At 42.3% G+C, this 24,517-nt stretch overlaps 2 protein-coding genes across 2 annotated transcripts; one reads left to right on the plus strand and one right to left on the minus strand.

The window, feature by feature from the left end:
• The first annotated feature begins 1,951 nt into the window (after positions 1–1,951).
• On the plus strand, positions 1,952–19,069 carry ephx2 (epoxide hydrolase 2, cytoplasmic). The gene is made up of 18 exons (XM_075477392.1): positions 1,952–2,142; positions 7,504–7,582; positions 7,661–7,823; positions 8,274–8,464; positions 8,540–8,662; positions 9,641–9,712; positions 9,790–9,885; positions 9,974–10,052; positions 10,145–10,179; positions 10,271–10,297; positions 10,365–10,450; positions 10,545–10,656; positions 12,368–12,442; positions 12,527–12,569; positions 12,651–12,753; positions 16,076–16,145; positions 17,921–18,001; positions 18,086–19,069. Exons 1-18 carry the CDS (start codon positions 2,039–2,041, stop codon positions 18,230–18,232), a joined length of 1,686 nt encoding a protein of 561 aa, XP_075333507.1. The 5' UTR covers positions 1,952–2,038; the 3' UTR covers positions 18,233–19,069.
• Positions 19,070–19,126: 57 nt separating this feature from the next.
• Positions 19,127–22,817, minus strand: plaat1l (phospholipase A and acyltransferase 1-like). The gene is made up of 5 exons (XM_075477099.1): positions 22,734–22,817; positions 20,918–21,047; positions 20,356–20,444; positions 20,111–20,275; positions 19,127–20,033 (listed from the first exon to the last, which is right to left on the minus strand). Exons 1-5 carry the CDS (start codon positions 22,740–22,742, stop codon positions 19,968–19,970), a joined length of 459 nt encoding a protein of 152 aa, XP_075333214.1. The 5' UTR covers positions 22,743–22,817; the 3' UTR covers positions 19,127–19,967.
• Positions 22,818–24,517: the final 1,700 nt, after the last annotated feature.

A 24,517-nucleotide genomic window follows, 5' to 3' on the forward strand; every position in this document is an offset into this window, starting at 1 on the left:
TTTTACTTTATTATAGAAGAGCAGCGCAGTCGCTATAATAAGGTAAAAGATTACGGCCAAGTGTTTAAAAAAGACATAAATGACAACTACCTTTTGACTTTCTTCTCTTTCATTAATATGGTAGATCTCCCATAGTCGATCCCCTATCCCACAGGTCGAGACCCCCGTTGTGTTTTGAATTTTGCTGCGCATTTTTCTCTTGCATGTGTTTTGATGTTTGCAGCATTTTTCTCTTGCATGTGTTTTGAAGTTTGCAGCGTTTCTCTCTTGCATGTGTTTTGAAGTTTGCAGCGTTTCTCTCTTGCATGTGTTTTGATGTTTGCAGCGTTTCTCTCTTGCATGTGTTTTGAAGTTTGCAGCATTTCTCTCTTGCATATGTTTTGAAGTTTGCAGCGTTTCTCTCTTGCATGTGTTTTGAAGTTTGCAGCGTTTCTCTCTTGCATGTGTTTTGATGTTTGCAGCATTTTTCTCTTGCATGTGTTTTGAAGTTTGCATCATTTCTCTCTTGCATGTGTTTTGAACATTGCATCGTTTCTTTCTTGTATGTGTTTTGAAGTTTGCAGCGTTTTTTTCTTGCATATGTTTTGAACATTGCATCGTTTCTCTCTTGCATGTGTTTTGGGGGTTGCATCGTTTCTCTCTTGCATGTGTTTTGAAGTTTGCAGCGTTTCTCTCTTGCATGTGTTTTGAAGTTTGCAGCGTTTCTCTCTTGCATGTGTTTTGGGGGTTGCAGCGCGTGTGCTCCGCTCGTTTTTGTGATTGCCGCATTTTTCTCTTGCAGCGTTTCACTGTTGGATTTGTTTCCCCGTTTGCAGCGCGTTTGCACGTGTCGGCCACCTTATCTCGATATTTCCGAAAAAAATTACCCCGAAAAACAGAAAAAAAATTACCCCGAAAAACAAACCAAAAGATAAATTAGAAAGAATTTTTTTTTTTATATATGTTTTTTTAAAGTGAATGCAATACTCTTCCTTACTTACCTGACTAAAGGCTCGTGTATACTTCGCAGCAGTGTGTCGCAGTGAGCTTGTCGCAGACACGACGCAGTTATTTTTGATTTATGCCTTGAAGCGCTGTCTGCGCTATGTTAATCCCACGCCACAACGCAAGAGGGACAATCACGAACAAGCTAGGATAGTGGGTGTTACGGTTACGGAGGTATGTGTTTTTTTTCGTTTGTTTGTTTGTTTGTTTGTTTGTTTGTTTTCTATTTTTTACAAATCTGCAAAGGTTTCAAACAAACTTGTTTCACTTTGTCATTATGGGGTATTGGTTGTAGAATTTAGAGGTAAAAGATTCATCTATTTTGGGAATAAGGCTGTAAGAGAGGATGCTGTGAGAAAGGTGGAGCCTGTGAATACTTCCCGGATGCACTGTGTGTGTGAAAGTTCTTTTTTTCTTTTTTTTTTTAAACTTCCTTTTATTTAAGTTTTTTTTTTTTTTTACATTGCACATGAAACATTTCAATATTATACACCAGGGGATAAAAGAGGTCACAATAAAATATTCAAGTGTTCACAGATATCAACAGTCTTAATTGCTTTCTGGTTGTTTGAGTATTTAATGGGGTCATGACTGAGCCTGAGCTCACCCAGAAAGGCAAGAAAATATGTTGTTTTTTCATAAATTTACAATTATGGACTTGAAATTTTGCCATTAAAATGATGAGGTTGATAATAAAAAGTTATGTCGGCTTTTTTTTTGGTTTAGTTAATGTCAGGGAGCCCAAACAATACACTCCTCCAAGATAAATTAAACTCATTATCAATGTTGTTAGCGATGAAGTTATTACTAAAGATATCACTCCACAGTCTTTGGACCATAGGGCAGTGTGCCAAAATAAATGGGTAACAGTTCTGTGTGTGAAAGGTAAAACTGCGTTTTATTCTGGGTCACACGTGCTATTGCATAATAAGTGGGCGGACCTTCTGGGTGAGTTTATACTGGAGGGAGACCGACCGCCTGCACTGAGCAGCAGAGACAATCCAGACTGTTGTCAGGGGAAAAACATTGAGATAGTGTGTCAGGGTCGGAGAGGATGGCGGAGAAAAAGGCCGTTTTGTTCAACTTCTGGGGAGTTGTTGTCCCTACAAGACTTAATGCCGTTTCCCACAAGCTGGAGGAGCTGCACAAGCTGCCGGGGTGAGAGGCAACTGTTGGCCAGCCCGTCTGTAACACATGCGCTGTTTGGTGAGCAGCGTTACGCGTGGGACGCACGGAAAAAAAATGCATGTAAAGATGTGAAAAGTTATCATTTTTTACACTATTTGAATATCAGGGCTTCGTGCGAAGCATGAACATGTAACTCGTGTTTTGATTCATTTCCACGGCTTAAACTTTTGGGGTTTAATAATAAGTAGGCCTGCAGCTACATGACAAAATGTGTGGACATTATTTTATACATATTGTACTTTTGAATGTGTTGAATAATAAGCTTGTATTTAAATGGCAAACTCAACGCTGGACTTTATCAACCACGTTTCGTTATATAAGCAATTGTTGACCGTGTTTTGTGTTCTTGTGGATGTGGTAAACTCTTGAGGTCAAAGTTAAAGGTTTACATGTGTAGTTATTTAACATTGGACTTATTTTTAGGAAGAATAAATTGGGCTGGTTCTGCTCTGTGGTTAAAGTTTGTCGCGTTTCTTTATCACGCATTTAATTCATTTTAGAGTGCAGTCAAACACTGTGGATACTATAGAAAGTTACCATTAAGAAAGAAGGCTTTCTGTAATCATGGCTTGAAGTTAAATTTTGCTATATGTTGGAAACCATTCTGTCTGCAGCTGGGAATTTAGAACCAAAACCAAACATGGGAGCAAAAAGTCAAATGATGAATGTGGCGCCGTTTTATTAAAGGAAGTGAAATATTGAAATATTGTTTAGAAATAGATAAAGATCACTCCCTGCCAATCCCTCCCTTGTTTTAGATGTTCACCCAATATTTTCATAGAGAATACAGTGATGAATAGAACTGTTGCTAGTGATAACGTGCAAGAAAAAAACTGAACGCACGTTGTGTGTCAGAAAACCTGGGCTGAATTACTAGGCTGATAATCCGCTCTATCTCACCATTAAGCCAGGTTTTCACTGTTGGGGGGTTTGATGAGCCAGATAACCCAAATAACCTGCTTTATGATACAGGTTCCTGGCGGGAAGAGATGACTAATGCAGGTGTGTAACAGTTTATAACAGAAACCTGGGGTGAAACGAGGACACAGGCCTTACAAAATAAAAGGCATAGCAAGGCCAGGGATCTTTATTTATACAGCGCATTTCATACCACAGGCAACTCCAAACAGTACATAAAGACAAGGCGTTTAAAAGAACAGCATTAAGCAGCATAAAACAAGCAATTTAAAGAGAATAAAAAAAATCGAAAAAAAATTAAAACACAGTTAAAATTACTGGGGCTGGGGGAGACTCCTCTTCTTGGGGTGAGGATGATGACGTTGCAGGTTCTTTCTGGATCCGCTGTCCTCCATGGTCAGTCCTTGTCCCAGCGCCCTCACCAGAGCATTGTCCTATCTGTTGTTTTGGATCATTTTGTCCTGTCTCGTCCTTGATAGAGGCTGCTCGTGTGTGACGCAGAGAGTAAAAAATGTTGGAGCTTAGCAACTGAACTCCTGACTTGTTAAGGTGAAATCCATCTGCCTTAAAGAGGGGCCTGCGTCCAGGCGCGTCATTTCCGCCGGGGACGGTGGGGACGTGTCCCCGGCACTTTGTCTGATGAGCAGATTTGTCCCCACCACTTTAAAAAAGTAGAGAAAGTGCAAACGCCGCTTTTGGTGCAGAAGCTGAATTGGTGAGCTGTGCATCATGCATGTAACAGACTACTCTGCTTTCCTAAAAACTATAATTTTATATCATGGCATTCTCCTAACCAAAGACTATTTGATCCGCCCTGCTTTCGCTCTCCTTGTATGAATGCGCTTGCGATCAGCCCCCATTGCTGAATAGCAACTATGTTGAATCCGCTGCGCTCCCACACACTGCGCTGGCGGTCTGCAGTCTGTTACAGGGTAACGAGCGATGAAAGACGTCGCTGGTGTTGCAGGTGAAGATTCGTCAGTGTTTATGATGCATATCAGGCGAGATAGACAATGAATGAAAACTTATTTCACAGAGGGGTTGCTGCTCGTTCACTCTTGCCCGTTGTTTCATAGCCTGGCAATGTTTGAAAACTTTGTCAGGGCAAGGGCTGTTTGTAGCCAGGCTACGTCTCCTGATGCGCTCTTGCTTGGTCGAGGTTTGTCTGAGATTTGTGTCAAGGGCTGTGCAATAACCAAAATCGTGCCTTGTACTAAAATGCGGATTTTGAAATACGAATAGGGCCTACTCTTAAGTTTGTCCCAACCCAGGATGTTTCTGACGGCCTAAACAAGACCGCGCAGATGGCTTTTAACTTTTAATATGGGGACAATATTGCGTCAATACGCATCATCTAATGCAATGCCTATTATTTATCATGAAACCTCAATTCGGAAGTAATGGGCCTAGCTTGTACCCAGCACTTTTCAAACCTTACTCAGGTTTATGGTCATTGTCCCCAGCACCTCTGAAATCAAACTGACGCCCATGGACGCAGTCGAAGAAGACGTTTAGCTGTCATGGCTCTGAACACACATGTGTCTGCAAGAAGAGTGTGGAAGATGGCTCACGTCATGCCACGCCCACCCCGCGTCAATTGCTTTCACATCAAACTCGGCTCGGCAAAAAGACTAGGGTCCGACGTGGGTCGAATGGCGAATCGAGTTGACACGCCAGCCCGGATCGTCAGTGTGAAAGGAACAGCAGACACGCTAAATTCGCGAATTAAACGCGGGTTCTTCCTCAGTGTGAAATGGGCTACATTCTAAACTAATGTACCCCCTAGGGTTAATTATTGGACCTAAAGGTACATATATGTACTCAAGTGGTAAAAGGTACCTATATGTACCTTTTTTTTTGTACATGCTGGGGTACAATAGACAGTCTGTGTTAGGCTACTTCAGTGTAAGGGTACAAAATTGCCACCAGAGGTCTCCTGATGCGCTCTTGCTTGGTCGAGGTTTGTCTGAGATTTGTTGGTGTGTCAAGGGCTGTGCAATAACCGAAATCGTGCCTTGTACTAAAATGCGGATTTTGAAATACGAATAGGGCCTACTCTTAAGTTTGTCCCAACCCAGGATGTTTCCGACGGCCTAAACAAGACCGCGCAGATGGCTTTTAACTTTTAATATGGGGACAATATCGCGTCAATACGCATCATTGAATGCAATGCCTATTATTTATCATGAAACCTCAATTCGGAAGTAAGGGGCCTAGCTTGTACCCAGCACTTTTCAAACCTTACTCAGGTTTATGGTAATTGTCCCCAAGCACCTCTGAAATCAAACTGACGCCCATGGACGCAATTGAAGAAGACGTTTAGCTGTCATGGCTCTGAACACTCATGTGTCTGCAAGAAGAGTGTGGAAGATGGCAAGAGCACAAGTCCATTCTGTCTTTTAAACTCCTCACGTCACGCCACGCCCACGTCCATCCCGCGCCAATTGCTTTCACATCAAATTCGGCTCGGCAAAAAGATTAGGGTCCGACGTGGGTCGAATGGCGAATCGAGTTGACACCCCAGCCCGGATCGTCAGTGTGAAAGGAACAGCAGACACGCTAAATTCGCAAATTAAACGTGGGTTCTTCCTCAGTGTGAATTGGGCTACAATCTAAACTAATGTACCCCCTAGGGTTAATTATTGGACCTAAAGGTACATATATGTACTCAAGTGGTAAAAGGTACATATATGTACCTTTTTTTTTGTACATGCTGGGGTACAATAGACAGTCTGTGTTAGGCTACTTCAGTGTAAGGGTACAAAATTGCCACCAGAGTTCTCCTGATGCGCTCTTGCTTGGTCGAGGTTTGTCTGAGATTTGTGTCAAGGGCTGTGCAATAACCAAAATCGTGCCTTGTACTAAAATGCGGATTTTGAAATACGAATAGGGCCTACTCTTAAGTTTGTCCCAACCCAGGATGTTTCCGACGGCCTAAACAAGACCGCGCAGATGGCTTTTAACTTTTAATATGGGGACAACATCGCGTCAATACGCATCATCTAATGCAATGCCTATTATTTATCATGAAACCTCAATTCGGAAGTAATGGGCCTAGCTTGTACCCAGCACTTTTCAAACCTTACTCAGGTTTATGGTAATTGTCCCCAGCACTTCTGAAATCAAACTGACGCCCATGCCTGCGTCCCCAAAAGATGTTGAAATTGTCAATAAAGTTCGTTGAATGAGCAGCACACACGTCTTTGAGCCATCTGTTTAGCATCATCAGTCTGCTGAATCTCTCGTCTCCTTTCCAAACTGTTGGTAGAGGTCCACTGAAAAACACCTCTGTACTGGTGCATCGAACTTTGTTTACCAGGTCCATAAAGTCTTGTTTTAATACCTCCGATTGTTGCTTCACAACATCAAGGGCTCCTGTGTGTATGATGAGAGATTTCAGTGTCGGATGCTCAGCAACAATGTCCAGGATCTTCTTTGAGATATCAGACACCATGTCGTTACTAAAACAGAGTATTTTGGTCTTTTTCTTGCTGCAAAAACGTTTTATCTCATTCACAGCTCCGTCACCCACTATCAGAGTTTGAGGCCCAGTGGTTAGCTCTTTCTGTGGCCTTTTAGCATATAATTTAGCCTCATACCTTTCTCCGGTTTTGGGAGATGAGCGTTCTTTTGGAGAGTCAGGATTTTGAGAAAGTGGAGCAAATCTGTTCTCTAGCAGAATTCCTGTGTCTTGTGGCCATTTGCTCCTGGTTTTGGTGGTGGTCTCGGTCCATCGTTGCTTTTTCTTCGGTATCGGGGTAGAGACATTCCTGTGTGATAGTGCAGGCCGCTCGGAGTCATTGTGGGTCTCCAGGTGTTGGGTTCTGCCTGATAACCGTCTTGCCACATCTGAGGGAGGCGATTTGTAGTGTTTTGGCTTAGCACCAAGGGAGTTCCAGGGAGGACTGATTGAATATTTTTCATTTACACCAGGCTCCTGCCGTGTCTCGGTGGTGCCGGTTAGCTTCCTGTTAGCCTGCTCCCTTTCAGTGTTTTGGGATACTGGCAGAGTAGTTTCATTCCCATATTTTCCATTTATCTCCACGTTCACTTCAAGCCGATTAATTTTTGTTTCCAGTATTGCTATCTTCTGGAGTAGCTTGTGGTAATCGTCAGTGGAAAAGGGAGGCATCTTGCTGCTAATTAGCTTCAGTTAGCTGAGCTCCTCCAAAAGCAGGAAGCTGCAACGGAATTTCCAGATGACTTTCTGATTAAAAAAAAAAATTATATATTTAAAAAAAAGGGGAAGTGAAGCTAACTAAGGCACAAAACAGATGATACACAATGTGGAAGTTTCTCAAGAACAAGCCAGAGAAATCTCAAGTTAACAAAGCCAGTTTTAACATGGCTTTATCCTGTTGGTGTCACATATTGTTTGTCCCGCTGAAGTTTATTCTCTGCTCTGGTTGTCAGGGGTTTTCTGTCCAGTTTGGTGACCCAAAAGGACGGTGCCATGATGCAGGCGGAGAGGGGAGTCATCACTTTTACTCAGGTGGGTTCAGCCTCCTGCTGTTTCGTCTCATTTCTGTGCGTGCTGTTATTAAAGGAGCGGAGGTGTTTGTGTGTGCAGATGCTCCCAGCGTTGGAGGCCGAGTGCGTGAAGGAGGCCAAGGCCAGAGGTGTGACTCTTCCATCTGACTGGTCAGTCAGAGGCTTGGTGGAGGAGCTCAGAAAGGCTATGATGGAGGCTCAAGACACAGTACTAAAGACAACAGCCAGTCTGCGTTGCAGTGGTATACTATAATACTATATCTACAGAAATGCTTTAAGATTTCCAGACCTTTCATGTTGTCCTTCCACAGCCGTTAAACTGCTGATTATTGCTGAGCTGTTTCCTTTCCTTCAGTGTGTTGTTGCCCTTTGAGTGAACCAAAGTTACAGTCCAGATGAAAGGGCGTTTACACTCCTTACAAACTGCCTCATTTGTATTCCAGCCTTTAGTCGAGTTACTTAAAGACGTCACCAGTAAACACATCTTTGTAGGTTTCCTGCACAGTGACTGCAGAGATGAGAAAAGTGATGTTTTTGGAACATTCAAGCATACGAAGCTCTTGTTGTAACTGCCTCTCCACAAGATAAATATTCATTTTATAAAAATGCACAACATCAGTTCTTTAAAATGCAATTTTACTGACAGGCGAGGGGACTGATCCATGGCTGTGCTTTTACGGTAAACTCTGTAGGAGTGCTGACAGCCGTGCTGGCCAACCACTGGCTGGATGACAGCGCAGAAGGAGACGGCGCAGCCCATCTTCTCTGTCTGCTCGGTGGCCATTTTAACCTGGTCCTCCAGTCCTGCCATTCAGGTCACAGCGTCCCCGATCCCGCCATGTTCACGTCTGCTCTGCGGCAGCTGGGAGTGACATCAAAACAGGTGGAGGACACTCCTGTGTGAGAGAAAAATCAGTTTTTCGGTGGGAAACCTGACTTAATCTTGGTCGTCTCTCAGGCTCTGTGGATGGATGTGGATGAGGAGAGTGTGAAGGCGGCAGAGGGAGCAGGAATGAGGGCCATCCTGGTGGAAAATCTGGACGTCGCTCTGGAGAAACTGTCCAGTTTCACTGGAGTTCCGGTACAAACCAGTCTGCCGTAGAGCAAATAGTCCCAATTATTCCTTAGTTTGCTTTTCTTGTGCAGCAAGTTTTTTTTCTTTTTCCTGCAGTTTGACTGTAAAACAAAAAGGGGACGAAGGCTTAATTTAAGTGATGTCTGTAAATAATGAGGCTAATGTACACTGGAAAAAATGCCCCTCCAAAAATAAGTAAAAAAACAACAAATACAAGAAGTTTTTGCTTGAAATAAGCAAAAAATCTGCCAATGGAACTAGTGAAAATCGGCTTGTCAAGATTTCTTGAAATAAAATGTGATATTTAGGACTTTTGAGTTAAAAGTGATCTGGAAATCAGCTTAAAAACCTCTTCAAATGTCAAAAAAAGCTTGTTTCATGTGAAATATGACTCAAAACAAGATGTTTTCAAGACTTTTTCATTTAACAAGATATTCCAGATGTATTTTCTTCAAACAAGTCCCTATATCTGGCTGAAATAGTACCTGTTAGGCAGTTGTGTCTGATATTAAGTGTAATGAGATACTCAATGAGACAAATATACTTGGTAAAATTTAGATTTTTTCCAGTGCACTGGAAAAAATGCCCCTCCAAAAATAAGTAAAAAAACAACAAATACAAGACGTTTTTGCTTGAAATAAGTCAAGATTCAAGATTTCTTGAAATAAGATGTGATATTTAGGACTTTTGAGTTAAAAGTGATCTTCAAATTAGCTTAAAAACCTCTTCAAATGAAAAACAAAAGCTTGTTTCATGTGAAATATGACTCAAAACAATTTGTTTTCAAGACTTTTTCACTCAACAAGATATTCAAGATGTATTGCATTAAAACAAGTCCCTATATCTGGCTGAAATAGTACTTGTTAGGCAGTTGTGTCTTATATTAAGTGTAATGAGATACTCAATGAGACAAATATACTTGGTAAGATTTAGATTTTTGCCAGTGTGGAAACGGCTGCTAACGTTCACCTTTTTATTTCTCAGTCTGTTGGAGCAGAGAGTCCTCCGGCATCCTGCCGCCCCGACCAAGTGTCTCACGGATACGTCACCATCAGAGTAATGATCTGCATCAGTGTCGGCGGCTCATTTTAACATGAGAATACAGGTGAAATAATGTTATCTTTGTGTCTCAGCCCGGAGTGAGGACTCACTATGTTGAAATGGGCTGCGGCCCACCAGTCTTGATGTGCCACGGCTTCCCAGAGAGCTGGTACTCCTGGAGGTACCAGGTGAGCCGTCTGCTTTGGCTGAAGCCTCAGAACTTGAACAAAAGAAGCATGTTGTTGAGTGTTTTCTTACCTCCCTGATCTCTGAAAGATCCCAGCCTTGGCTGCAGCAGGGTTCAGGGTGTTGGCTTTAGACATGAAGGGATACGGAGAGTCCACGGCGCCGCCCGGTTAGTGATGACCAGTTGCTGTTTTTGCTTTGCATCTCTGAACTGTGTTCTCACCGTATTGTCTCAAACACATGTGATCTGTCCCCTCACAGACATAGAAGAATATTCTCAGGAGCAGCTTTGCAAGGTTTGAACTCGCCATCGCATTATAATATTTTTTTATAGCGTCTTATTTCAATATGTTGACATAGATTTGATTATATTTTCTCTACTTGCAGGATTTAATGACATTCTTGGACAAAATGGTGAGAACTCGACACACGTTATTCCGCAGTGTTCATCTTACCCGACTGGTCTGCATCCTCTTCCCAGGGGATACCACAGGTCACCCTGGTGGGTCACGACTGGGGCGGCGCTCTGGTGTGGACCATGGCCCAGTATTATCCCGAGAGAGTCCGGTGAATACGCACACACACATTAAGCCGGACTCTGTGACCTGTCCTGGGTGCTTTATGCCAAAGTAAATCGTGTTTTTTTTTCATTGGTGCGAAGTGCCGTAGCATCTCTGAACACTCCCCTGTTCCCAGTGGATCCTTCAGCTTCTCCCGGAAAGAAAATGAAGGATATTCCCATCTTTGACTACCAGATCTACTTCCAAAAACCAGTAAGTTGCAGCTTCATTTATCACTCTGAATATGAGGATGATGCCTCATCCAGGCCATCACAGGCAGCTGCTGCAGGCTGTTGGGTATTTCCTAGAATAGGCAAAGGTATAAGAAACTCTGACTGAAAGTGTACAGATCTGGGCTTCCTAAAACTGGAAAAAGACGTCTGAAAAGAGTTTGAATAACGTGTTAACTCGCCGTCACTTAAAGTATTTCCCGGCTCTAATAAAATCCCCAAAGTCTCACCTGATAACATAACCATTGGAGTCATTTAAAGAAGAAGAATTTAAAGTTTTTCAACCACATCTTACCCGGGTTAGGGTTACTGAACTTACCCGCCTGAACACACTTTTGGTGCTTTTTTTTTTTTCTTGGATCCTGTAAGTGTTTATTATGTTAAACTTTGGAACTCCAGATAGCTGCTTGGGTTAGAAGAATTCATGCCAAAGTTATACAGTCGTGCTGCTGACTGGGTGAAAGAATTATCAGTCTCATCATGATAAGATGCTTGACTTTTGGACTGAACACTGCAACATAATAACGCTTTTCCTCCTTTGGATGTTGGGTCAAAACAGTCATTCAACTGGTTAAGGGATTGTACGGAAGCCCAGAGCGGACGTGGTGCGTATAAACTTTTTTTTGATGGTTTTCTCGAGATAACGAGTTAATTTACAGATGGTTTTCGAGGCCACTTTTTCTCCCCCGTCCGCCCCTGTTTATATGTGTTTTATGTGTTTGCAATTTGTTTGTCTTGTAGAGAAAACTTTCATATCAGCCCGCGTCATTTAAGGAGACGGCTTAAATAATCTAAGTCAGTGTTTCCCAACCGGGGGTACGCGGCGCGGGGAGATTTTTTTTATTTATTTTAATGTTTAAAAAAACATTTAAATATTTTTTAAAATATTTAAAAAAAAAAGAGAAAGGTTACATGTTTAAGTTGGATCACAAAGGAAGATTATTTTGATTTAGTATGTATACTATTTTGGTTAATTATTTATATTTCAAGAAAATGTTTTTTATTCTTATGTTGAATTCAACTGAGGTTAAAAAAAAAGAGAGAAAGCCTGAGAATTTTATGTTCAAGTTAAGGATATTAAATAAAATGATTTTCATGTAATAACCACTGTGTTGCTCTACTTTTGGAGAATCATCGCACGCGTTGTATGTGTGAGGGGTACTCAGGCCAAAAAAGTTGGGGACCCCTGATCTAAGTGACCTCAGTGATCCTGCTGATACAGTCGACTTCATCAGTGACCAGCTGAGGGGACCAGGCCGTCTCTATGGTTACCGAATGACGCACGAGAGGTGCCGTTATCGTTATCTCGAGAAAACGAGACAAATAACTCGTTATCTCGAGAAAACGAAATGCTCGTCACACCAGCGGGATTTGCTTTGTGCTTTTTCACAAACGTGTTTGATTCATAGGCGACTTTATTCAGTTTTCAATGAAAGGGAGTAAAAATGGGTAAAAACCTTTGCCAGAAATACATATAAACACATATAAACAGGGGCGGACTGGGGAGAAAAAGTGGCCTCGAAAACCTTCGGTAAATTAACTCGTTATCTGGAGAAAACCATCAAAAAAAGAGGGTTTCCGTATGATTGAGCTGTTAATCTCTCAACTCCCCTGCCTTTCTCCAGCACTTTGGGATCTTTATCACATTTTTAATTCGTGCATTTACACGGTCTTCCCTTGTTTGTGTGTTGCAGGGTGTAGCAGAGGCCGAGCTGGAGAAGGATTTAGAGAGATCATTCAAGATTTTCTTTTCCAGCAGCAGTGAAGCAGTGAGTTAGACGCACAAACATGGCATGCAGTACTGGGTCTGTGCTGATGGATACATTCAGGTGATAAAAATATCTTTTCTTCAGGAAAGTCGTCCTGCACTCAGCACTAAGGGAGTCTGCGCTCGAGGTGAGATTTCCAGCTTCCTGATGTAAGCTCTCCTTGTTTTGTCAGCTCTGTAATCCACTTTATGGATGTGCTGCATCACAGGCGGCCTGTTTGTGGGTCTGCCGGACCAGATCCCCCGGAGCTCCATGCTGACGGAGGCCGACCTGAAATACTACGTGAACCAGTTCAAAGAGAGCGGTTTCAGGTACAGCAGATTTATTGATTTAATCACCGATATTTAAAGAAGCAGAAAACATGACATAAGTTGGCCTACAGCTTTATAAAAGCAGAAGTTCTGCTGGTCTGGAGCTTTCAGGTGTGTGTCAACAATGCCAAGGAGGAAAGACATCAGCAATGATCTTAGAGAAGGGTTCAAGTTCACCCCAAGAGCTACATCTCAGACTCTCTGGGCCTCAGTTAGCATGTTAAAGGTTAAAGGTCACCCCAAGGTCAGAAACCCAAGAGCTACATCTCAGACTCTGCAGGCCTCAGTTAGCATGTTAAAGGTTAAAGGTCACCCCAAGGTCAGAAACCCAAGAGCTACATCTCAGACTCTGCAGGCCTCAGTCAGCATGTTAAAGGTTAAAGGTCACCCCAAGGTCAGAAACCCAAGAGCTACATCTCAGACTCTGCAGGCCTCAGTCAGCATGTTAAAGGTTAAAGGTCACCCCAAGGTCAGAAACCCAAGAGCTACATCTCAGACTCTGCAGGCCTCACTTAGCATGTTAAAGGTTAAAGGTCACCCCAAGGTCAGAAACCAAAGAGCTACATCTCAGACTCTGCAGGCCTCAGTCAGCATGTTAAAGGTTAAAGGTCACCCCAAGGTCAGAAACCCAAGAGCTACATCTCAGACTCTGCAGGCCTCAGTCAGCATGTTAAAGGTTAAAGGTCATGGCAGCACAGTTAGAAACAGACTGAACAGGTATGGCTTGTGTGGAAGGGCTGCAGGAGAAAGCCTCTTCTCTCTAAAAAGAACATGGCAGCACAGCTTAGATTTGCAAAGCTGCATCTGAACAAACCACAAGACTTCTGGAACAATGTCCTTTGGACAGACCAGACCAAAGTGGAGATGTTTGCTCAGAATGCACAGCAGCACGTTTGGAGGAAACCAAACACAGCATATCAGTACAAACACCTCACACCAGCTGTCAAGCACGGTGGTGGAGGGCTGATGATCTGGGCTGGTTCTGCAGCCACAGGACCTGGGCACCTCGCAGTCATTGAGTCCACCATGAACTCCTCTGGATACCAAAGTGTTCTAGAGTCAGATGTGAGGCCGTCTGTCCGACAGCTGAAGCTGGGCTGAAACTGGCTCATCAACAGGACAAAGATCCCAAACACAGCAGCAGATCTGCAGCAGAATGTGTGAAGAAGAGAAGAATCAAGGTGTTCAACGGTCCAGTCAGAGTCCAGACCTCAGCCTGCCTGAGATGCTGTGGTGGGACCTTCAGAGAGCTGTGCAGAAACCAGAGCTGCAAACTAAAAACTATCATTTTATATCATGGTATTCTCCTAACCAAAGACTATTTGATCCGCTCTGCTTTCGCTCTCCTTGTATGAATGTGCTTGCGATCAGCCCCCATTGCTGAATAGCAACTATGTTGAATCCGCTGCGCTCCCACACACTGCGCTGGCGGTCTGCAGTCTGTTACAGGGTAACGAGCGATGAAAGACGTCGCTGGTGTTGCAGGTGAAGATTCGTCAGTGTTTATGATGCATATCAGGCGAGATAGACAATGAATGAAAACTTATTTCACAGAGGGGTTGCTGCTCGTTCACTCTTGCCCGTTGTTTCATAGCCTGGCAATGTTTGAAAACTTTGTCAGGGCAAGGGCTGTTTGTAGCCAGGCTACGTCTCCTGATGCGCTCTTGCTTGGTCGAGGTTTGTCTGAGATTTGTTGGTGTGTCAAGGGCTGTGCAATAACCGAAATCGTGCCTTGTACTAATATACGGATTTTGAAATGCGAATAGGGCCTACTCTTAAGTTTGTCCCAACCCAGGATGTTTCCGACGGCCTAAACAAGACCGCGCAGATGGCTTTTAACTTTTAATATGGGGACAATATCGCGTCAATACGCATCATTGAATGCAATGCCTATTATTTATCATGAAACCTCAATTCGGAAGTAATGGGCCTAGCTTGTACCCAGCACTTTTCAAACCTTACTCAGGTTTATGGTCATTGTCCCCAGCACCTCTGAAATCAAACTGACGCCCATGTGCAAACCTCAGTGAGCTGAAGCAGCGCTGGAGAGAAGAGTGGGCCTCCTTTAACCAGAGAGAGACTGAGAACGTCCCACAGGAAACCAGCTGCTGGATCAGGGGTTCACTTAGTTTCTCACTGCTGCTACCAGCTGCTGGATCAGGGGTTCACTTAGTTTCTCACTGCTGCTACCAGCTGCTGGATCAGGGGTTCACTTAGTTTCTCACTCACTGTTGCTACCAGCTGCTGGATCAGGGGTTCACTTAGTTTCTCACTCACTGCTGCTACCAGCTGCTGGATCAGGGGTTCACTTAGTTTCTCACACACTGCTGCTACCAGCTGCTGGATCAGGGGTTCACTTAGTTTCTCACACACTGCTGCTACCAGCTGCTGGATCAGGGGTTCACTTAGTTTCTGACTCACTGCTGCTACCAGCTGCTGGATCAGGGGTTCACTTAGTTTCTCACTGCTGCTACCAGCTGCTTGATCAGGGGTTCACTTAGTTTCTCACTCACTGCTGCTACCAGCTGCTGGATCAGGGGTTCACTTAGTTTCTCACTCACTGCTGCTACCAGCTGCTGGATCAGGGGTTCACTTAGTTTCTCACTGCTGCTACCAGCTGCTGGATCAGGGGTTCACTTAGTTTTTCACACACTGCTGCTACCAGCTGCTGGATCAGGGGTTCACTTAGTTTCTCACTGCTGCTACCAGCTGCTGGATCAGGGGTTCACTTAGTTTCTCACTGCTGCTACCAGCTGCTGGATCAGGGGTTCACTTAGTTTTTCACACACTGCTGCTACCAGCTGCTGGATCAGGGGTTCACTTAGTTTCTCACTGCTGCTACCAGCTGCTGGATCAGGGGTTCACTTAGTTTCTCACTCACTGCACCATTAGAAATGTAAAAGGTTGCACTTATGACTGTTTGCCCAGCAACCAATCAGTTTCTAGATTTATTAAACTCACTTACGGTAGTAAACATGATGTTTAAGGTCTAGAAACATTTTAAGATGACTTAAATTGCAGTGATACCAAGGAAATATGATTTTTAACAATTTCAACTTTTTCATCTTTTCAGTTATAGAGTTGTTGTTGTTTTGTTTTTTTGTTTTTTGTTATGATGTCAAATTTTCTATTTTTAGAAATTGAATTCTGGTCAGACAAGCAGGGGAGTTAAAATTCATCCTCAGAAGCTTTAAGAAATCTATTCCTGACTTATCGAATACCATAGACATATATATCTATGGTACAATCAATGCTGGGTCATAAAACAGCATTTAATAAATTGGTCAATCCATTTTTTTCCGTTTTGTGTCTGGTTCCATAGGGGACCGTTGAACTGGTATCGGAATACTGATGAGAACTGGAAGTGGATGTGTTCCCGACCCAAGGGGAAGGTTCGTACGAGTGCTTTTAGTTCACTGTAAAAAGACAAAAGCACTGAAACCATGAGTCATTCTCCACTCACATTAATATCTTTGCAAACTAATTTGACTCAAACTTTCGGGAAAACAGAGCTGGTCTAAAGGCTCCGCCCTCTAAAGATTGTAAAGAAAAAGCAGTTTTATGAGCATTGATTGATTGAACCTTTTTGTTCTTGCTGAAAACAGTTTTAACTAAAAATTACCATCAGCATATTGTAATATCCATCAAATATGAGAAAATAAGGATGTACCACTTTAATGTTTTTATCTCGTTCTAAAAATACATTTGTTAATAACTGTTCACCAGCGGTTTTTGGTTTAAGTACAAAACATGTGGATGTCTGTAGCAAAGAAGGTCATGCCCAAATATGGAACATGTCGGCCATTTTGTTTGGCCCGCATTAGTTGTTGACTCAGGCTGCCTAAACTCAGCCAAGTATAATTAATGCATAAAATGGAAGAGAGAAGGGCTATTAATTATGAGTCATTATTTATATCCCATGTATAACTGTTACTGTAACGGACTCAGCTGGTTGAAACTCTTTGCTGCTGCTGCTGCTTACATCCTGAACTTTTTTTTCCAAAATTTCCAACCAAATAACACTTTTAAACTGTCAGCAAACTGACTTTGATGGATGATGCACATCTTTAAACACGCCTCAGACATATAGGCTGTGTTCGAAACCGCCTACTGCATACTGCATATTACATACTACATACTACATACTGCATATTACATACTACATACTGCATACTGCATATTACATACTACATACTGCATACTGCATACTGCATACAACATACTGCATACTGCATACAACATACTGCATACTACATACTGCATACTACATACTACATACTGCATACTGCATACAACATACTGCATACTACATACTGCATACTACATACTACATACTGCATACTACATACTACATACTGCATACTACATACTGCATACTACATACTGCATACTACATACTACATACTGCATACTACATACTGCATACTGCATACTACATACTACATACTACATACTGCATACTACATACTGCATACTACTGTATTATGCAGTATGTAGTATTACTACATACTGCATACTACATTCTGCATACTACATACTTCATACTCATCGATCAGACAGTATGCAGAGTGTTTACCCACAATGCATTTCGCTCCTGCCCGAGCCGAAATCAGCCGGCCTGAAGCTGATTTCCCTTAAACTCCAAACTCTGTAAACTTTAGCAACATTTGAAACATTTTCAGGAGAGAAAGTAGTCGTTTAGATCCCCAACGTGTTGAAAACCTGACAAAATACCGGCTATTTACAATTTTGTTCCCACGAATTCGGTGCTACTAAAGCTAGCCGCAGTGAGCAACGCAGTTCCTGTTATTTTCACAAAATAAAATACCCGTTGCCTTTTATCATAGGGAAAGCCATTACCATACAATTGGTGCTTTTGTTTTGAAAACAGGAAGTGAAGCTACCCTCGTTGTAGCTAGCTTGAAACTGCCGTTTTGACAGGAAATGACGATCGGCGACGTCACGTTACGTTGCATCTTGGGTAGTTTGAGTATGAGTAGTAACCTCATGATGCATACCCAACATTTCGGAGAATCTAGTATGCATCCGGGAACTTAAAAACAGTTAAAGTTAGTAGGAGTAGTAGGCGGTTTCGAACACAGCCATAGCTTCACTTAAAAACAAAACGATCTGCCCACCCTGGGTTAAAGACTTTGTCTCTCTTCAGGTTCTGATGCCGGCGCTGATGGTGACGGCAGGCAAAGACCCCGTGCTGCTGCCGGTCATGTCCCGCGGTATGGAGGACTTGGTAAGAAAATCGGCAGCAAGGGAAACACGAGAGTCGTGACAGGTTATTTAAATTGATCGAATATCCGTTACTTGTCAACTGCAGATTCCAAACCTGAGCAGAGGGCACATCGAGGAGTGTGGACACTGGACTCAGATGGACAAGCCGGCGGAAGCTAACAAAATCCTGATATCCTGGCTTAAAGAGACACACGGGAAGGCTGGGGGTGCTGCTGTGGCACCAAAGCTGTGAAGATGCAGCCAGGAAATGGAGGAAGTTGGAGGGCGGGATAGATGGTGGGAGAAAGGAGGAATATCACAAAGAAAGGGGAAGGAATCGAGAAAGATGGGAATTAGGAGATGAGAATCTAAGAAGTAAGGAGGGAGGGAATTAAAGAATCATGGGAGATTGAAAGGAAGAAGGGGGACAGGGAGTATGTTTGGAAAGAAGTGAAGGAATAAAGTAAGGAAGGGAACAAAAGCAGATGCAAATGATGAAAAAAAGAAAGGTTGGAGGGAAGTGCAGTGAAAGAAAGGAGGAGATCAAGGCAGAAAGATGAGAAAACTAACCGATAAAAGGATGGATGGATGGGGAGAGGAAAGGAAGAAAGGAAGGAGGAGCAAGGAGACTTAAGGGGGCAACAAGTATGAGAAAAAAAACATTTCTAAATCTTTTTGTTTTAACATAAAGTAAATCTGTCAGTCTTAATGCAAGTAACTGAATAATGTAACTGTTGAACTAAAATGACTGTCCTGTTACTCGACTGTAAAATGTTTGTGTGACGATACATTTACAAGGACCATAATGTGCAGGTCGAGAGTGAAGCTTTAATCATTGAGAGGAAACTGTGACGCTTATCTTTAATCAACACTCGTCTTATCATGAGATTAAACCCATTTATCCTGAAAGAAGAGAAGATAAACAGCTCCAGATCACTTCTCTGTAACATTCTGTCTGTCTCCTTTTTAATAACATTAACTGGGGAGCATTTTAATGATTGTGATGTTTTAACACTGGAATAAATCTATAATTACTAGTTTTTATCTTTTTATTTTATATTGATATCAAATAAAATGGGAATCTCTGAAATGATGGGTAAATGATTTTTATACCAAAGGTGGAAAAAACAATGAAAAACAACAGAAATAACACCACAAGCGTAAGTTTATAAGAAAAACATCTCATGACAATTATTCATCACATTACAGAATTATCATGATCACATTTTTCACTGGAAAAAAAAACAATCTCCTTAAACAGGAACTTTTCAGCTGTTCCTGCTACAAGGTGACTTTACTCTCAAATATTTCAATTTCTTCTCATTTATATGTAAAAGTACAACAATTACAATAAGAATCAAGAGAGATGAGGACTGATGAGTGGAAAGCAGGAAAGGTTGAACAGGGAATAATCTGGGGAAAAAAGGGCAAAGATTATTAAGGAAGGATGGAAAGGAGAAGAATTAAAGATGGAAGAATAAAGCATGGATGTAAGAAAAGGAGGGAGAAACAAATAGATGAGAAGAAAGCAAGGAAAGAAATTGAAGATGGAAAAAGTCAAAAGGAGAGATGGGCCGATGGAGGGAAGGATTCAAGGAGGGATGGAAGAGTAAAAAAAGGGGAAGAGGAAGCTATACACGAAGAAAGATGGAAGGAAGGAAAATATATCAATGGAAGGCATGACAGGGACCGAGGGAAAGGAAGGGAAGGATAGGAAGAAAAGAAGGGAGGGGGAGGGATAGGGAAATGGAAGGAAGGACTAATTGGTTAAATTAAAGGAGGGATGAGAGGAAATAAGGTGAAAAGAGGGAAATGATGCAAAAGATAAAGAGGTAGAATGGAAGAAAAGAAAAAGAAGGAGAGAATTGTAAACAGAGAGAAAGGATAAATGATTTAAAGTCAATCACTTCAGGATTTACAGCGAAACTCTGGAGTCGTTGTTCAGCAGGACGGTGGCGCCCTCTGGTGGTGGAAACCGAACACGGCCCTCACAGCTTCTTCTCCTTGAACAGCTTCTTCCAGGCCGGCATGATGTGCTCGTAGACTCGGTCTATCTGCAAGGCACAGACACACCGGCTTCAGACACGTGTCGCCTGAGGTGAGGCGAGTGTTCGGGCTTCGCTCAGGTCACCTGCTCGGACTTCTTCACTCCGTATCTGAACAGCGTCGCCTGGTGCTCGCTGTTGTGAAACAGGATGTCAAAGGTGACCTCGCGGCCCATCATGTCATCGATGCCCGGTTTCACCACCGTGTGGAAGTCTCTGGGTGAGTGCGTGTCGTCCAGCATGTTATTGACCTGGTGTGACACAGAGTGGTTTTAAAGGATTAGTGGGACTCGTTACCCGGTGAATGTTGCAGGAAGACCGCCTGCGTTACCTTGTATTTGGATCCCAGCAGCTCCAGGGGATCCAGTTTGATCTCTGACCTCAGAGCTCGGCCAAACAGCGGGATCTTGGTGTCAGAATCTGGACGATCAAGACATTTTATGTTACAGAAAATTAAAGTCAGCCAGTGCAGGATAAACACAACACAGCTAACTTAAGTCAGACAGAAAGAGGACATTAAATAAAGTAATTATTTGTGTTGTGTTTTTTTTGTTCCTTTGCTAGAAGTTCATGTCAAGCAGCTCCATCAGGATAATTAGGATAGATTCAATAGAAAAACAGGACTAGATTTAGAAATCTGATTTTCTGACACATTAAAGGAACAAAACCTTCATTTTCCTTTTCTAAAAATCAGTTTAAGTGTTAAAGTTTCTCTTTAAATGAAAGTATCTGAGGCTTAAAACCTTTCCAACACGTAAAAACAATCCACCCCGTCAGTGTTACTATTGAACCCGTTTCTATAAAGTCTTAAATCTGTTGGCTGTTCTGCTCTCTGCACTTTGAGGTCTGAGTCAGAGACCAGCTCGTTGCCTCTCAGGCAGGAAATCACCGACCTCGGCAGGTCAGGTGAGCGACGTAGGGGACGCCATCCCTCTCTCCGTAGAACACCCCAAAGTGGGAGAAGTATTTGTTCCTGGGATATTCCACGATGTCTCCCGGGTACAACTTGGGATGGGAATTTTTCTGCAAGAAAAACAATCAAATGACATCTGAGGGCCCAGCCACACTCTGGAGCTGAGGAATCCGACCTGAAGCTGCACAAAGCAGCAGGTTGCTGGCAAACAACAGCGTGACCGCCGTCTAAAATATCCAGTCACTCATGCACTCATGCAAGATGGCAGTTTTTCATCCAACCACAAAAAACCTGAATAGTTTGAAACGTGGAAGCCGTAAAATGAGAAGCAGCGCCATCAATATACAGATTATTTTTGCCTTTTCCCCCCAATTATAAACCTTTTTCATGTAGTTTTGATCTGTTTTAATGAGTAACAAGTCAAATACAATGCTTAATTGTTTCTTATATGATACACATCACCTTACTGGCAAAGTAGTAGTTTTCTACGTATAAAAAAAATAAAAATTAATCGCAATTTAAATAAAATTATGAAATAAACTGAGCTGATAGAGAATGTTTGCTCAGGCCTGTTTTACTGACCAATCAGAGCGAAGTGGGATCTGTCCAGAAAACCCGTAAATATGTAAAAGCAGAGCTCAAAAAAACATTTAGTTTCAGTAACATTTAGCACGAAAAGACATAGAAAATAGAGTTACTTTGTGCTTATTAGAGTAAAACTGTAAATCAAGAATAGTGTTTTTTTTCTTACTTATGAACAAGCAATTTCCAGCTAAAATTTGAATAAAGCTCCAAATATGAAGCTTGAGTTTCAAAACTTAATCACATTTTAACTACTGATTTCATCTTTTGTTCTTATTTCTTTCATTTTTGTTTAAAATTTAAAATCATGCTTTTTATTTCCACTGTTTTAATGCATCTGTAAAGCACTTTGAATCGCCTTGTTGTTGAATTGTGCTGCACAAATAAACCTGCCTCGCCTAAAATGAATCCCCTTTGTTGGCTGTTAGCCCAGAGGAAGCAAACCAGAAGTTATTCTACGTCTTTAAGACTTTACAGGTGGAACAGATTCAAATTGAACCAGACAGAGACGTTATTTTCCAGGTAAGCCATCCAATAGGTGTGAGGCTACATGACAGTGTTTTTCATGCATCATGTAAATATGCAGATATTTAGTCACTCTGTGCCTGTACATGTGGTTACCATGGTCACAAATCCATACGTGGTATTCAGGACTTTACAGCTTGAATGAAGGTAGGAGACACATTTCATGTCCTTCCAGTGGCCACATTTGAACTTTGTGATACGGAAATTTAATTTAGTTTAAAGTTTAAAGTTTCTCACTTACTTCAATGGAATCTGAAGCTGCATCGTGTCTACATAGAGCTGCAGTTTGAATGATCCCTTCTGGTTCAACATTGTGAATCTATTCAAAATGGAATGAAGCATGAAGAAAACAAACATCGAGGCAGTTTCTGCGAAAGTGTGACGTGAAAGCCTCAAAAGAGTCATTTTCAGGAAATTTGAGAGAAAAAGTCTGAGTTGAACTTTAGGTCCGATTTTACACTGAAAAACGGTGACGCCGCCTTTTCTTTTCAATGCTTTTTGTGAAGAGTCGAGCACAAAATGCTGTCCATGAGAACATTTTGCTCATAGTGGCTCACATGGAGCCCCCGATGTTTGTTTTTTTCTGATGAACTCAAAGCAAAAAGACTCATTTAACTGTTAACATCGTTGTTTTTGACCTATAAAAAGGTTAGATGAAGACATTAGTGTAAAATTTGAGCTGTACTCACCAGGCCCATGAGTGACTGTATTCACTGAAGCTTTCTTCTCCTGCTTCTGAGAGCAAATCCCCGACGCTCACACAGGAACCCCATCTGCTTTACATACAGGCGGGACCCCTGAGATACGACAGCTTATCGGTCTGTCACAGTCCACCGGCCTCGCTCACATCACCCCACATCCCACCTGCACGGACTCCACTTTAAATTTAACCCACCTTTTCTTCTTTTAACTTCGCTTCTGGGTCAAAAGTTGCGGCTCACGGTGTCTTTGGAGAAAGTTCTGTGGTTGTAAAGGAATGGTTTCAGAGTAAAAGGCCATGAGTTCACCGTCCCACCGCCTCAGGGTGTGTGAGCAGGTGTTTCCTAAACAGAGAGGCTGAAAGAGGAAGTGGGGTTCGATGAAAAGATGCAGAAGAAAGAAGGCAGTGAAAGCTGAGAAGGTTTTATTCTAGGCAACCATCGGCTCCCACTGTTGTTTTGACGGATTAATTAATGACTTTTTAAATGTGTACAAAGACAAAGTCTGCTTTGGTTTCAATATTAACACAAAGATAATTCAGCTAAATGACTTTATCATATTCTATGCTGATGACTTTACATTATATTAACATCACAAGACAGAGAGGAATCTTACAAAAACAACCTTAATTAAGATTTAATCTGAAAGGAAAATGTGGAGGGTCTGATTTTTCTTCATCATTTACCACTTACCAACCATTTATCTTTGCATCTCTCACTTTGATCTTCAAAACAGGGAGTTTTCCTTCATGCACACCTAAACAACACAAATCAGTGACAGCTCTGTGAAATCAGCCTTCCAGTCAGGAAGCAGCACTGACTGTGAAGCAGTTCCACCTGCTGCTGTGCAGATGGAACAGGCAGCAGGTGGAACCCAGAGGCAGTTAGCAGAACCACCACTATGAAGGAGTGGTTCTGCAGGTGGGGACCACAGAGCATTTATCTGTTCTCATCCTCTCCGGCTGATGTTTTGGTCACGTTTGCTTTTTGTCAGCGCTCTCACCCCTAAAGGTAGCATGAGGCGGTGTCTGCAACCCACAGAAGGAGACTCCAGGAGACAGGCCGGTGCTCTTCACGGATGAGAGATTCACACTGAGCACCTGTTGGTTTCAGTTAGTTTCATCCCTTCATCTTCTTTAGTTCGGTCCGTTTGTTTGAGTAGGTTTAGCTACTTTGACCTCTTTTATGGGCCGAATTCTTTCCTTTTTTTCTACTGATTGGATTTAATTTATTTTTGGGTTAAATAAAAAAAAAAAAAAAACTTTTGTTGACTTTAACCTGCACCTGATTATCCTTTTGCTGCTCGGTCCGTCACAAGTTGCATCTAAGCTGTTGTAAAACTGTTGTAAAAAGGCATCTTTGAAAATATGTTGCATTATTGTCCTGAAGAGTCTCCAGTTTAAGGCTGCATGACTACAGCAGGAGCACAAAGGCTCTGCATGCTGGGTTAGGTGTTGCTTTAAAGCATCACAGCAGTGACACTAAGTCAATCATGTCAGCTCGTCAAACACCAGCCAGTAAGCGAACAGTCATACAGTTAACAGTTAACTCTCCGTATCCCACTGTGTGAACGTTCACACGGGCTGATAAATGGGACAGTTTAGGCCTGGATAGCTCATAAAACACACAGTAATAACAGATCATCTTTAAATCACCTTCAGATATGTGAACGTGTCTCTCTGTCCGTGATGGAAACTTGATAAAAATCATAGTTCTTGACTAAACTCTTCCCTGATTCGACTTTCAGGCAGTAACAACCTCCAAAATAACGACAG

The sequence above is a fragment of the Odontesthes bonariensis genome, chromosome 11 (assembly GCF_027942865.1).
Source record: "Odontesthes bonariensis isolate fOdoBon6 chromosome 11, fOdoBon6.hap1, whole genome shotgun sequence".
Classification (NCBI taxonomy): domain Eukaryota; kingdom Metazoa; phylum Chordata; class Actinopteri; order Atheriniformes; family Atherinopsidae; genus Odontesthes; species Odontesthes bonariensis.

Excerpts from the sequence above, each read along its gene's own strand:
- plaat1l (XM_075477099.1), bottom strand. Across the intron at positions 20,445-20,917 it reads CGCTCACCTGACCTGCCGAG|ATTCTGACACCAAGATCCCG; the intron begins GTCGGTGATTTC and ends TTGATCGTCCAG. Across the intron at positions 20,276-20,355 it reads TGCTGGGATCCAAATACAAG|GTCAATAACATGCTGGACGA; the intron begins GTAACGCAGGCG and ends GTGTCACACCAG.
- ephx2 (XM_075477392.1), top strand. The coding sequence starts at position 2,039 with ATGGCGGAGAAAAAGGCCGTTTTGTTCAACTTCTGGGGAGTTGTTGTC. Across the intron at positions 10,180-10,270 it reads CTCAGGAGCAGCTTTGCAAG|GATTTAATGACATTCTTGGA; the intron begins GTTTGAACTCGC and ends CTCTACTTGCAG. Across the intron at positions 12,570-12,650 it reads TAAGGGAGTCTGCGCTCGAG|GCGGCCTGTTTGTGGGTCTG; the intron begins GTGAGATTTCCA and ends GCTGCATCACAG.